At 37.6% G+C, this 15,472-nt stretch overlaps 1 protein-coding gene across 6 annotated transcripts in view; it reads left to right on the top strand.

Annotated features, from left to right (window-relative positions):
* Positions 1-13,943, top strand: part of FRYL (FRY like transcription coactivator) — a 145,134-nt gene extending 131,191 nt beyond the window's left edge. For 3 of the 6 annotated variants that reach the window (XM_074588012.1, XM_074588008.1, XM_074588013.1), the window contains 6 exons: positions 922-1,020; positions 5,571-5,639; positions 9,472-9,489; positions 10,438-10,548; positions 11,814-12,010; positions 12,352-13,943. In XM_074588012.1, the coding sequence (XP_074444113.1) occupies positions 922-1,020; positions 5,571-5,639; positions 9,472-9,489; positions 10,438-10,548; positions 11,814-12,010; positions 12,352-12,610 (753 nt within the window). In that variant the 3' untranslated portion in view covers positions 12,611-13,943. The remainder of the gene's footprint in view (positions 1-921; positions 1,021-5,570; positions 5,640-9,471; positions 9,490-10,437; positions 10,549-11,813; positions 12,011-12,351) is intronic. The other 3 variants (XM_074588011.1, XM_074588010.1, XM_074588009.1) reach the window with 1 other exon arrangement.
* Positions 13,944-15,472: the final 1,529 nt, after the last annotated feature.

Genomic DNA, 15,472 nt, shown 5'->3' with positions numbered 1-15,472 from the left:
AGAGAATGAGTAATCCAAAATAACGTTCATGCACAACGAGTGGCTAATCCAAAATAACATTCATGCATAAATCTTTGGTTTCATGATGTCTACTCACGCGTACAAGATCGGCATTTGATCCCAATTTGGCCTTTGATTCATTCAGAAAGTAGTTTTCAGCAGAAAGATGCCCCCTTACATCACAGCACGGGTTCAGGAGCTATTTGGGAGTGGCTCGTGGCCTACAGCTGTTATGAGATGCCCACTGACTTCTTTGCACTTGGATGTCTTGCACACATTGAGTGCCCAGTGGCATTGTGACACAGAGCCATCACCTGCTTCTTGGTTGATACAGACATAGAGTTTGGGAGTAGCGGTGTCTTAATATGGTGGTGGAATAATAATCTTTATGCACAGGTGGAAATAAAACTACAGGGAGAAGTGGTGCGGAGCAAAGCTGAGGTAGCATCCCCTGAGGAAAAAAGAGATTTTGGAACTATGTAGAAAAAGGCAAAGTCATTAATAGTAAAACAATCCTTCAAATCTCCAGTTGTTCCTGCATTGACAGTTCCTGGTTCCTACAAACTGAAGCAGTGCCTTTTTTCCTGCTGCAGGCTATTCTATTTATGCTAGCTGTGTGTATATCAAATATTTTTTTTTTTTTGAAAGATCTAAAAATCCCTTTGAGATGTCTTTCAGATGTTAACTAGGTACTGCCCTTCTTATTTTGGAATCAAAACTGTTCACTGATTGAACTGATACAGCTACATGTGTTAGTTAAAGTCAAAGGTGTCATGAATGATCTGTACCCAACTAATTCTAATTTGATTGTTTTTCCAAATGTGGACTTGGAATTTCATATTATATAATTTAGATATTAGACTTACATGGTTTGTAGTCAGCTGTTACATGACTATAGAGGTGATTGCTTTTATCTTTCAGCTAATGTCTTGTGGCCTGCTAGAGACATTGAAGTTCAGTGTTCTAGAGCTCCAAGAACACTTGGATACTTACAATGTCAAAAGAGAGGCAGCAGAACAGGTGAGTCTCTTAGATTTCAAAGCAAAAAATATTAGAACCTACTCATCAAGAAAGTGTTGCAGGTCACTCAACACGGGTATCTAAAAGTAAACTGTGGGGAAAATTTTCCGAAATAAAATCCTGTTTGCTTTTCTTACTACTATTCTATGTGTGTAATCTGAACCTGAGGTTTTTCTTATGTGTAATTCGATTTTGTTGCACATATTTCTGAAATTGTCTTTGAATATATGACATTGCGCAAATGCACTAGCCTTGGGAAAAGCGCATCCCTGATTTAAAAATCCTCTTTTAAAAATATCCAGATATTTTATCATGAATATCAATAAATCACGGTAATTTTTTTCTCCATGAACTTTCTGGCTTATTTCATTAGACTAGAAGGGTGGGATTCACCTCCAGATTAAGACATTTAGAGATAACTATCTATATGTGAATTAAGTGCCTTAACACCCATAGTATTCAAGGATCAAGTCAATAAAAGAAATCAAGAAAGCAATGCATTTTATCCTACTATAGGTACTGACTTGTTGCTCGGTTGAATGGGTATTCAGACTTCTTTTGGTTGAATGGATCTGCATTGATGGTAATGGGGGCTTAAACAGCTGTGTCATACATGGACAAATTTAGGTCTCTTATCCTGCAATTGGATCCGACGGAGATTGCCATTTATGGCAGTTATTTAGAATAATACAGTTTAGCTTTCAAGGTATTTGTTAGTGGTTATATCCTTTTGGCAAAGAAACACAAAGTTTAAAGTTGAAAATTTCTGTAGCAAGGGTCTGTATATTTGTTTTTGTGAACCTTTGTATGAAGTTTAGGAAGGAAGATACTAACTTCAGAAAACTGAAACAGGGAAGATTTCTATTTCAAGAGCCAAAAGAAAACATGGATCTACGGTCAATTTTGCAGGTATAGGGAGAGAGAGAGAATATATGGGGCTTTTGTTGTAGAGAGAAGATGATTCCTAGGAAAATTAAATATGCATCTGAGGGAACTTTTTACTGATCTCAGCAGCCTGTGAGGCCATAGCAATGGCCATATAGGCAAGTTCGAGTGATGCAAAACAGAACTGGAATTCAAGCCATGACATCTTGGCAGAGCCGTATTTTGCAGCACAAGTGGCTCCATGTTTCTTGATCGTGTTGAGTTAATTAGGAAACGATGGGCTCTGCCTTGCAAAGGTTGCAGACAGCTCATCTGTTGAATAGAATAGACATCCACTTTTTTGTGGAAAGGATCTCGAAAGAAATGCGGTTTCCTCAAAACCAACGCTAAAGTATGCCACTGTTAATGTAGATAAACTTCCTAGGATCCAAGCCAGCTTTTCTGTAAAAGAGTTGCTGCATTTTTTGCCCTGCCCTATGGTAATAACAATTTGTAAACTAACTCATGAGGTCTAACATAATGAGCTGTGTTTTGCCATTTAGGCTTAATCAGAAACAAAGTGCACGTCTAATGACGAAGATTGCCTTACTCCATGTAATACTTAATGTCTGGCAATCTCCAGTACAGAATGCTGTCATCACTCCTACGAGAAAATAATGTATTTTATGCCTTATTTTAGAGAGCACCACTGGGGCACAGAGAAGCTACCTTATTTGGGCCAGGGTCAGACGGGAAGATTTGGGGCAGGTTAGAGAGGAACTCATACATGTGTACTTAGAATGGTGACTATCCAAACATCGAGGACTTCTCCATAAATAAACTCATTTAGCCTGCAGCTTATCATAGCAATAACAAATGGTATCGCTTGGTTGATTTGTCAAAGTGAGATGAGGTAAAATTGTGTCTCTCTCAGGTGGCCATGAATTCTCTTGATGTATTTTTAGCTAATTTTGCACTGCTGCATATCATACCGACATAAATCCATGCTGCGTATTAAGAGCTTGCTTGCAATTTATTTTACTTGCTGAAGGAATATGGATATCAGCTTGGTGGCCTCTGTCACTATATCATAGTGAGAGTGTTGTTTTTCTCTAGTGCAGCTGTCAAAAGGATGTCCAGTAACATGTTTCTGTGGTCAGCCTGTCTTCTGCCACAGGATTTGTGAGTGACTGGAGCAGGAAGAAGGTTCACAGGATGAAAGGAATTGTTCTGAAATAACTGAGAGATTTTTGTTTAATTATTTATAAATAGAAAGAAGCAGTTCTGAGGAGGAAGGAATGTATAGCTTTGACCGATCATTTCTGACTCTTGATTAGCATGTCATTTAGCTAATTTAGTGCATTATTTAAGTATTTATTTAGCATGTTAATTTAGAAGTAGTGACTAATTATCTCAGATAATTATTTTTTTCTAACACTTTTTTTTAAAAGCATTTATTCAGCCATTGGTCTTCAATTTATTTTTTGGGGGGTATGTGTATTATATAGTATATGTAGACTAAGAATATTCCAAAACTGCTTCTCAGATGTGTTTTATTGGTTTTCTTACTCTGCCCTATTAAACAGAATATAGGGAATGATTGAAAGAGACTTCCTCGAGTCAAATCTGAGTTTCTGTTATTGCAGGCAATTGTGCTATGTATCCTATTCAATCTGAAAGTATTAAGGCAAAACACATAATGATCTTATTGCAGATCCTTGCTTTTCTCATAGAAACATGCAGAAAAATGATCAAACTGTGTTGGCTGGACTATTGTATAACAAAGTCAATATAAATTAACAGATATTGAAGTAAATATAATTTGCATGTTAATCTGGTATCCTCTGGAATCAGCCACTGGAAAATTCTGTACGTTAATGAAAAATTGCGTTTTAAACTTTACCCTAATAAGATGATGTGTGGCGCTGGCAGTGCTGTGTGTTGTACTGGCATTCCCATCAATCAGATGTAAAAAGTAAGACGCTTGGGCTGCAGTTTCTTGAAACTTTGTAGGAGCCATATGGGGAAAACATAAATTGATGTAAAGCAAACATATAAAGAAGATTATTTTGTCACACAATCTACTGCTGTTCCCAAAGAGAAAATTTAGGTCCTTCTACCATGCTGAACATATATTGTGTAAAAAGTTTTTAGTAAATTAATTTTGTCGCCTTTTTGGAGCTACTGTTCTATTTCCTTGCAAGGAAACTGCGTTAACTTCATGTGTGTATTAGGGACAAAGTTTACTGAATCAGATAAATGTAGTAGAAAATACAAAGTTATATGTCTGTCATGACATTCTAGGCACACCCTTTATTCAGACTGATTTTAAGATTTTAGAAAGATCTTGAAAGGGCAGTGTGTGAAAATAAATAAATACGAGCTTCCCAATTGCTGATGCTGTTTGTTCCAGTGCAAGCCTATTCCATTGTTACCGATGGATGCTGTCAGATAAAAAGAAAAATGAGATTTGCTGTGTACATTGGTATCCATGTCACTAATTGAAGCTGACACCGCGGTGTTTAGAGAATTCCATTTCTCCTCTTGATAAGCACACAGGCCTAGTTAATTCACTAAGTAGCCTTTATTAAATTGAGCAGATGGGAAATCACATTTTTCTTTTTCTTGCATCAGACAAAGGTTAGAAAAAGGTCACTAAGATCTCCTGTGAGACTCAAGATAGCAAGCACACAGTATGCTAAAGTATTCTTCCTTGGATGTATAGAGCCTGTTCTTCATTTCAGAAGATAATCTGCACTTTATCTCAACATGACGCATTCCCATTTCAGTAATAACCAAATTACCTCATGCTTGCAGTTGTTTGCACTGTGCAGAAAAATACGCTGGGCACTGTGTCGATGGGATGATCAGGTCGTATTGTCTAATAAGCGCATATTTGAATCTCCAAATGCTTTATATTAGCACTTTTAAATTTGCATGGTTGGTTCAAGCTAGAAGAAGAGATGATCCACTGCAATCAGTGAACTTGTCTGCTGTAGGAACTGGGGTTAAATACAGCCCTGTCTTCGTGAAACCGAGTGGAATCTGCATGTTTGTGTTGCGTAATGTGAGAATACTTCATCTCCCTGGCTTGTATGAACTGGAGGTGATGCTAAACTCCCATGGAAGAATTTATTTTTTTTCTTTCCATTCGGTAAACCTGCACTTGGATCTAGTTACGCAGAGTAGCTCTATTTCCTTCTGTTTCTAAATAGTCCCGAGAAATGTAACAGACTTACTCTTACTCTCTAATTTGAATTAGTGCTATATTTTAAATGCTGAGAAATCGTGTTGGTGTAAACCTTGTGTAGCGAGTAAAGACAAAATATGATCTCATTTAATGAAAGGGACTTTTCTGCCTCCACCCTCCCGCTCGTCTCACTATAACAGTACCCAAATTCAATCACAGATCGGTATTTATGCTGAAGTACACTATCCCTGTGTGGGATAATGAAGGCTGCAGGAAATTTACAACAGAAGGGACACAATAAAAACTACAAAGTGATGTATGGGAGTGGAAATCATTAGTGGGAACAACACTGGTAAATGGTGGATTTCGTATCACAATTTCTTACCTAATCTGAGAATGTGCAAGACTTGATGAAGTGTCTCATGCAGTTTTAGCACAGTCTTCGGTTTGCTCTGTTTCCAGGAGATGTTTAATCTTGTTTGTATTTATTTTACAGTGGCTAGAAGACTGCAAAAGAACATTTGGTACTGATGATGGTATTCATGGCACTAACACAGATGCCCAGGTAGGTATATGTCATTTGTGAGTCTCTGGATATGAGATTAAAAAACATCTTTGTATCTATTGCACAAAAATTCCAATATTTGCAGAGAGATTAAAAACGTCTGAAAAGCTTTTCATTTCAGTTATCGTCCTATCTTTTGGAAACTCAGATTCTTATGAAGTAGTGGTCTAATAAAAAGGGCTCTTTTTAATAAAAGTTGGCAACTCATCTTGGGTTCTAGACTTAATAACACTGAGTAGATAAGCAGACTAGATACCATCTGTGTAGCAGCAAGTCTGCTTTTCTGCAGCTGTTTCTAGAAGAAAAAAGATGAGCATTCTGCTTATACGCTCAGAAAAACTGTCTAGTCAAAAACCTCTACTGAATTTAATAGAATTAGTACTATATAAACACATATGACCTTTTTGGAGCCATTATTTGGGTGGGAACGAACAGGGAGTAAAGTAACAGTATGGCAAAAATCTCATTAAACACTTCTGTCAAAATATCATCCTAACAACAATAGGTGAAATAACCTATTAATATTAGTTCAATATTTTGTATGTATTTGCATGGCAGTCATCCATGTTTAATATTACTAATTGCTATAGTAAGTGATAGCTTCTCTCCCCAAGTAGACTAGGACTATTTTTTTTTTTTAAACAATAGCCGCATAATATTGACACTGTAGATAAAAAAAGCAAATCCAAAATCTGTCATTAGAAGGTACAAGGAATCTGCCATCTAGACTCCTGTAATGAAAACAGTGAAAAATGTAAGAAAGTAGAATTGCAGGCAGCGGATGAACTTACCTTTTCACAATGACATTTTGACAAAAATCCAAAATCCAAGCTGAAAAAGGAGGAATTTTATTCCTTTTATTCAATCAAACTCTATTCATTGATGCACTTGGTCATGTTTCTGCTGCTGAAAATGTCGTGGTCAGCAACAGAAATATCTACTGTGTGCATGGACTGTTTAGTCTTTTATACAGTTTTCATTTGCTTTTTTTTATATATATATATATATATGTATATTTTTTAAACTAAATCACAAAATGCCCCTGAATTTTTAGAGTAGTGAAAAGTGTGGTAATGTAGTGTTGAATTTTTATATTACATCGAAGTTGCATATTTAAAATTTTTTTTCGTGTGGTTAAGCATAGTTAATAAAGCAAAACAATTTGCTGCCATTTGCAAGGATTTTTGCTTTGCCTGTGAACACAACATTTAGTGTATTAGCCACTTGGTTTACATCTTTGTGTACTGACTGGTACGCATTTAGAAATGTGCAACAACTTTTACTATTACAATACAGTAAATGTTCTATGTATTAATAAAAAAGCAGCATTTATGTGTTTCAGTCCCTATTTAGAATGTTGTTTATATACACCAAGGAAGTGTTCTAACATTTAACTGTTAGAACATAACCATTCTTACCATGAGGGTAAATGTTCCTGTTCCCACTGTATAGCTAGGGAAACTAAGAAACGGAGGAAAAGCCACATGCAGGCTTTCATTTCACTTGTAGGGAGAGAATCCAGCATTCTGAGTGAGGCAGTTTTGTCTGTTCGTTCCCATTTCTGCAGGGTTTGAAGATAGTCTCTGGAAAGGAGTTATGTGACCATTCACATTGATTACTGGAGCGAGTCCAGTGTAGGGCAACCAAGATGATTATGGGACTGGAGCACCTCCCTTATGAGGAAAGGCTGAAAGAGCTGGGACTCTTTAGCCTGGAGAAGAGAAGGTTGAGGGGGGACCTGATTAATGTTTACAAGTATCTAAAGGGTGGGTTTAAGGAGGACGGAGCCAGGCTCTTTTCAATGGTTCCCAGCGACAGGACAAGGGGCAATGGGCACAAGCTAGAACATAGGAAGTTCCGATCAAATATGAGGAAAAACTTCTTTACGGCGAGGGTGACAGAGCACTGGAACAGGCTGCCCAGGGAGGTTGTGGAGTCCCCTTCTCTGGAGATTTTCAAGACCCGCCTGGATGCAGCCCTGAGGGATGTGGTTTAGGCAATCCTGCTTTAGCAGGGGACTTGGACTAGATGATCTCTAGAGGTCCCTTCCAACTCTGAAGATTCCGTGATTCCGTGATTATTTGTGGGGACCTGTTTTGATTGTGGTTTTCACTCCTAGCCTACAAGGCATGCTGGCAATTTTTTCTTTCTGTGCTCCTTGCACTTGCAGGTTCAGTTAATACCATTTTAACATATGGTATCCATTGAGAAGGCAGAATCCTGTTATCCTGCTTCATAAATAGACGTAATTTACATAAGTTCTAAATTTATTCACAGAAGCTTATAGTGACGTGAAGGAGATTGAGAATTTACCAAGTGTAAGATCATTATTTCAAAAGTCCTTGTAAATGGAGTGTGGGGCTGATAAGTCTATCCAGTCAACCAGTTAATGCTAAAAATATGTAAGTGTTGTCTTGCTCAGGAAAACAGAGCTGCTTCATTCAACAGATATTATTCATTCACTAACACAAATAGGATTTTCTCGCTAATTTTTAGCACTGTGGTCGATACAGCTAAGGAATAGCGAGATGAATTCTGTTCTGGCTCATGCATTGCCAGCAGACCTGCAAGTAAACCTAATTATTGGATTTTTGTTATTAGTACTTACACGCAAGCCTGAAAGGATGCATTCGGACTCTAGCTAGACTGTTTGTACAGGACTGGCAGGTAGAAAAATCAGATTATTTCTCAAGAGAGCAAGTATGTGAAAGACACTGAGGCAGTACAAAGTCATTTTTAAAGGAAAACCTCTTTTGAAATTTTAGAATAGCTATCAAGGTGTGATTTTGGGGAGAGGGATTATTTATGGCTTACAGTAATAATGAGACTTGGCTTAGAGAACTTAATGACTAAAAATGTTAAATAATCAACCCGGCCATTCCTCAAAGTCTGATTCTCTGTGCTTCATTAAAGTGAGTCGTAGAATTGTTGTCCGCTTTGGCAGTTCAAGATCTTATCTCATCACAGTGTTCTGTGCATCAGAAGTTTCTGCTTATATAATAGTTGTGCTATGTATATGATAGCACAGGGGAGAGAACAAAACCATGCGATGTTTATAGTCTGTTAAGCACATAGCTTATAACTTCTGCACACATTGTGTATAACTGTGTGCTTAGTAAAGCTCAACTGCTTCTGCCCGTTGGAATCGGACGTCGGTTGCATCTTCGTGTTCGCTATGACCATGGTACTTGCTTAAATGCCATCAATGTACAGTGCTGTACAAAGCACAGAAGTGAAGTTCCTGTCCCTGGTCTGACAAATATATTTTCTGACCATTTCTCTCCCTATCCCTCTTTCCCAAACGTTTTTCTGAAATAACTGGTAAAAACCAAGTGCAATTAAATTACACAAATCTTGAAGTGTTAAGAATTGAGTTTAGCAAAATCAAGAATTTTCTAAACTGATTCAGAATCCAAATTAACATACCTCAAATTTCTAAAGGCATTATTTTTGCTTAAACTATAGTGGTATAGAACAAGTAAGAAGCATTGTACACATGTTCAGAACGAAGTGTCCTTGGTTTTGATTTTCTTAAATTTGCATACCTTTTTAAGACTACACAATGTATAAAGGCCAGACAGGGTTGTAAGGGAAGTATGTTACTCGTGTTGTGCCGATACTATCCGTCGTTAGTTATAGCAGCAAGTAATTTCACTTCAAATTCAGTCTGTTAATTTTTTCTGTTCAGGGTATATTTGGAGCATGTTGCATGTATTTCCTCCTCCATTTTACCTGGGGCATCTTTTACCCGAATTAAAATTATTTCCTACACTAATTCTTGATCTTTTTTTCTTTCTTTGTATTTTTGTGACCTGCTCATCTTCTTGCTTAGCAAATGGAAATTCTAGCAGTAAGTGACGGTTCTTGATTTATCAAATACTTAACCATGCCAGTCACCAAACTGGTCTCCATCTGTCTTGTCCATTTGTGACATAGTGATGTCTTGTCATAGACTATTACAAAAACGCTGTGTGCTTCAGTTTTGCATCATCTAACCCATTGAACTGTTGGTCCTTTGTAGATAATAGGATCCTGTAGTTAGTAGAACATTATAGAAGATTATTTCCATTAGCACTAGCTTTTATGTCTGTATGTAAAGCAGCATTAACACTGCACTTTGACTAGTGTTTTAGACACATAAAAATGGAAGCAAGAGAGTGCATAAGTTAATGCTGCTGTTTCATTTCCTTAAGAATATATCACATGGTATTTTCTAAAATAGAATCGGAGCTACCTTTTATAAAGGAAACATTATTCTTGCCTCCAAGAATGGAATTATTCTCCTCTTAGTCCATCAGGCAGTTGTAAGCTCAGGGCCAGGTTATATACTGTGCTTACATATTTATATTAATGGTTATGAAAGATCCCATACTTACAGACCACAACTGCTTCTTTTGCATATTAGATCTTGAATTTAGAATAGTAAAATATCAACAATAAAAGTAAGAGGTCTATGAAACTCTGGCTTGGAACATGACGTTTCAAAATGCCTTTTGAATCACTTCACATCCCCCCCCTTCCCCTCCCTTCTTAGAAATGTAACTTCTTATTAAAAAGTAAACTTTAAACGTATGTGAGAGAGGCTACCTGTAAATCTAGAATGGAGTGAAGCTTTCATCTGCTTTTCATTAGCTTCCTGCTATGTTAGCTTCTAAATCTTCTTGGCATTTTCTTCAGTAACCAAATAACTACTTCTAATTTTTCACATCCTATACTGAAGAAGTTGTCATTTATTGTCTGTTGTATTGGATAGTAGATGTTCTGCACTTCCTGAATATAATGTTGTTTACATCTGTAGGAGCTGGAGCTGTGTCGGAGGCTGTACAAGTTGCATTTCCAGTTGCTGCTTCTGTTCCAAGCCTATTGCAAACTCATCAGCCAAGTGAAAACAATCAAAAAAGAAGCAGAGGTAATGAAAACCATGCCATTTATCTGCTAATTGTTGACATTTTAATACCAAACCATTAAAAATACATTTTGATAACATATTCATCAGTGGGACATCTTCTTAGAAGCTGAAGGAGGGTACCAGCTGTTTTACAGCCAATTAATAAAAGACTTAAGTAGAGCTCGCAAGAATTTTCTGAGATGTTCAATTATCTGTGTTGATTTTTGTACAGCTTGAAAGCTCTTAAATAGACAGGAATGCAGGGAGTCCAGTGATGAGGGTTTTAAATATTTCAGCAGCGTTCCTGGTGTATTCTAATTACGCTACAATCAAGGCACATCAACTCCAATCAACAGAGTTCTGTGATGAAGCCCCTTTCCATCACCCCAGTGTTTCCTATCGCGAACGCCGTCACTTGCTACCAGCTGATTTATGCAACTCTGTCACTTCAGCCACCACTCCGTTACGCCACAACCTTAGTCCCCATCCTAAGTGCAGTTAGTAATGCATTCTAGACATTATGCTATTAATAATATCTTCTGTAAGTTCTTCCGTGGGTCTGTAATGCCATAAACGGAGGTAGCAGGAAAAAAAATAGGCCTGGTCTTGCTTTATACAGTAGGGAGGAAAATGAAAAAGCGGGGTCAAAGTCTTTGGGGTTTGAGTAGCTTAGGAAAAAATGATGCATGTTCCTCACTCAGATTTCCAGATTTTTGTAGAGGCTGCGAATAAGTGAGTTCATCGGGTTGTGGAAGGTCAGCATCGCATCAGTCCCACTTCTCGCCTAAGTTAGTCAGATGTAGAATCGTATTCTGAGCAATGGCCTTGTCTTTTAGTCATACGTTGGAGCTAAAGCTAAAGATAGTATTATATGCACTGGCTGCACGACAGCTATTCTGCTGGGTTACCCGTCTTCCAGATTTTTTTCTTCGCATTTAACTTGCCCTTGTAATAACACAATTGCTGCCATACTTTTCCAGCGTTTAATTCTTCTTGTCAGTTTAATTGTTACTAAGTGACATGGGGAGAAATGAAATGTGTTTTTTGAAACATATTTTAAAAGAATTGAGATGGAAACTTCATCGGGGAAAGCCCAAATCCCCGACATGCACGCTTGGGCCATTAAATTAACTGTATCCTTAAGCAACTGCAGCAAATATTTGGATGTACTTTTTCTGCCTCTCATTTATGATTGCAAAGAGGAGGAAAAATGCCTGATCTGCTGAAAGTTAATTTGGCTGGAAATACATTTAAACTAGAAAAGGTAACTCTTGTATTTGTTTTAGGTCATAAACATGTCTGAAGAACTTGCTCTGTTGGAGAGCTCTCTGAAAGAGGCTGAGGCTGCGTCTGACAGTGGTATGGAAGAAATTGAAATTGCAGAGGCTTCCCAAGCCAGCACGGAAACGGCTATTCACTCTCTCATTGAAACCCTGAGAAACAAGGAGTTTGTGTCAGCTGTAGCACAGGTCAAGGCGTTCAGGTAAGTGCTTAAGGATTGCTTTCAGACCTGAGTTTGCTAATGGGCCTTTTTAATTTAAAGATAGGGATAGGCACTATTGCAGAGGGTTTTTCTCAGCTCTTGATAGATGTCCTTAGTGACAAGCACTGCTGCTTCATTGTAGCTTGTTCATCGCATTTTGCAATTTAAAAAACCCCACAATTCTAGTAGTACTTGTTCTTTAGAATTTAACAAATAAAATGGAAGAATCATTTCTCTTGCATTTTCCTATGTCTTCTGTTCAAATGTCTGTTTAAAGAACAAGAGTATTTAAACATTTAATTTCTTTTTTTAATGTTTAAATCCAAATTTTGTGTTTACAGATCTATTTGGCCCCACGACATCTTTGGCAGTTCTGAAGATGACCCAGTTCAAACGTTGCTGCACATATATTTCCGTCACCAGACGCTTGGTCAAACTGGTAGCTTCGCGGTAGTAGGCTCCAACCAAGACATGTCTGAGGCCAGCTCAAAGCTGATGGAACTTAATCTAGAAATTCGAGAGTCTCTACGCATGGTGCAATCCTATCAGCTTCTAGGGAAAATCAAACCAGGAATTAATCTTGTGAGCACTGGATTCTGAACAGCTGTCAGTTAGAAAAGAACTGATGATGAAGACGCTTCGGACTATTACTGAGCACCTTTTGTGAAATCAAAAAAAAAAAAAAAAAAAAAAGAAAACCTCCAGCAGTCCTGACAACCAACACAGTTTATTCACAGCAAGAAATTGTTTCATCAAAAGTAAAAAATCTGAAAGTTGAAGTGAACGTCTTACTTAACTGCTCTTTCTACACAGTAGCTGTGTGGCAGTAGTATTTTTTTATTAAATTTATGTATAAAAACTCCATGAAAGGAAAAGGGCTTAAATGTAATGCATACATATGCATTATTTTCTCTTGTAACATAACTATAAATGGTGTTTGCAGTAACAGCCTCTAAAGGTTAAATCAATATCGCAGGTGGGATGAGGCTAAAATCAAGGCTGGTTTATTTTGGCTGAAGACCTGCAAGGCTTCCTGGCTTTCCAGCTGTTGTAGATCTAATCATCAACTAATACCTAATGAGACACTTCGCAACGTCATGAAGAATGTGCGGTCGAACATGAGTGGAATGACTTGCGACTGCAAAAACCTTCTCAATGTTTTATTTGCTTTTATTGTCTGTAACAAGGAAATGATGTGTGTGAGTTAGAATGTATGGCTACGTGACAGTTGTTTTTTGAAGGTATGGATGATTGTTAAATAAGGTCTCAGAGCATGCTTAAAAGAGCTGCAAGATTATTTTTGAAGAAATTTTATTTTATTAGATCTAATCCTCATAGTGTGTAAATGTTAGGACATTTAATAATATTTTAAACTGGGATTTCCCGGTGTTTCTAAAAGAAATAATATATCTGTTAACTTTATTGGAATGCTGCTCAGTTCTCTGATCAGTGCTTATGTTACAAATATTGATAACAACTAACCAAAAAGTAGCTGCCTGCAGAGACTTTAAAATGTATATTAAAGATATATGCTGCCCATCAGCAATTCTCGTTAGAAGTTAACTTATTTTATTCTGTATATATTCTAGAAACTGTATAGTGCAAAACCAGTATTTTTCTTGTAAATTTGTGCAATGCACTGTTAAGACAGTAGGTGTATAAAGCTATGAGGGGAAGGGGGGGCTCTCCCTGTCGGTAGTCACGTACTTTACTTTGCAGTCTGAGTAGTCTGCAGGGTTCAAGGAGTTTGAATGCACGGATATGCATCTTCATGACTCAACTTAAGCCTAAGGAATTGGGACTATATAGGAAAACAAAAATAAAAAAAATGACTGACTACCAAAACATGCAAACAGGCAATATACTCATAGTTCAGTGTCAAAGTCTGTAGCATAAAACAAACTGGATTCTGTTGAAACCAATAGCGTTTTGTAAAAAAAAAAAAAAAAAAAAAAAAAAAAACCAACAAAAAAACACCCAAAAAACAACACAAAAAAATGGAAGAAAAAAAGAGAAAAAAAGAATGTAGTCCCATGATTCCTGTGATTTGAAAGGAACACCCGGTATTTTTATATACATCTCTTACCCACTGTGATTTTTTTTTTTAATGGGCTCTAATTCCAGAGTTTAGAATGTAGAATTGAAATTCTTAGCTCTGCCTTTTTGGGGAAATTGGACCCCACTAGAAATGTAATTATGCTGAAATGCATTAATTGAAGGCACTGTGCACGCTGTTGGACTGCTGACAGTAGTTATTGTTATCCTAACAAGCTCTGTAACTGGTCAAGGCACATCCATAATCACTGTATTTTTTTCCCTGTCCCTGATAAAATTGAATTATTTTGATGGTTTTGTGGTACTGTAGATGGTGTTCTTAATTATTTAATAAGTATTTACTGGGGACGAGTAGTTTTATTTAGTGGTGCATTACACTTTTATTTACATCATCTTTTACCAGCTTTTTTTGTAAAAATAAAGGACATTGTATCTGTCATTTTGTGTATTTTTACAAGCTAGAGTTTAAATACTTTAGCTAAACAGATGAAACACTGACAGTAGAGGCCTGGGTGCCCTGAAATCACACTTTTTCCTTTTATGTTCTGTCAATGCAACAGCATTTTCCTAGGCATCTTCTGAAGCTGTTAAAGGATTTCTCCTGCAACTCAAACCTGAATTTGTGTACATAATTCCTTATGTTAAACATCTTCCTCTATTTACAATGACTAGTGGAACCAGCCCTGTGGATCAGGATCATGCTAGCTGACTGGTTTTGATACTGCTTTAACATGGTGAAGCTTGTCCAAAATGACTCAACTGCTGCCTAAGCTGTCACCCTGCATTACCCAGTGCTGGTCTGTGCCAAACCTGAAGCTATGGTAAAGCTCTTCTGTAAGATGCAGCAAATACAGCACTGACTGAGCTAACGCACGCAAAAAAAAAATCTCGTCATGAAAAAGCTGTACAGGGCAAGTTCAAGATATCTTTGAAGAATTGGCAGCGTGAAGGCTGTTCCTTTCTGCTTTGCATAATGACAGAAGTCAATCACGCAGGTCATGAGTAGCTTCCCTTCTTTCTGCTGAGTCTAGGAGCCAGCCCCCGTGATAGGCAGTAGACGCTGTCAAGGACGTGCTAGAGCAGTAAAGTGGAATAGGATGCAGAACTGTACTTTGGCATTGAGCAGTAAAAGCATTGAATTTATTTATGTAAGAGGAGCGACACACAGAGCTGCTGCAGAACTCAGGAATCTTCCAGGATGAAGGAAAGCTTGTTCAGTAGTGCTGCCCACTGCACGCCACTCCTCCAAGCCTCAAAACCTTGCAGTAGGTGATAAAAGCCGGCGCGGCTCCTTGCTCCTATCTGCCACGTGGAGCCTTCATCAGCTGCGTGGTTGGACCAGTTGCTGTTGAAGCACTCCATACAGTTCAGATGGGCCAGGTCTGCTCTACACCTTAGCAAAGCACA

The sequence above is a fragment of the Larus michahellis genome, chromosome 5 (assembly GCF_964199755.1).
Source record: "Larus michahellis chromosome 5, bLarMic1.1, whole genome shotgun sequence".
NCBI classification, from domain to species: domain Eukaryota; kingdom Metazoa; phylum Chordata; class Aves; order Charadriiformes; family Laridae; genus Larus; species Larus michahellis.
The sequence above is the reverse complement of the archived record's forward strand: the minus strand, read 5'-3'. Positions and strand labels throughout refer to the sequence as shown.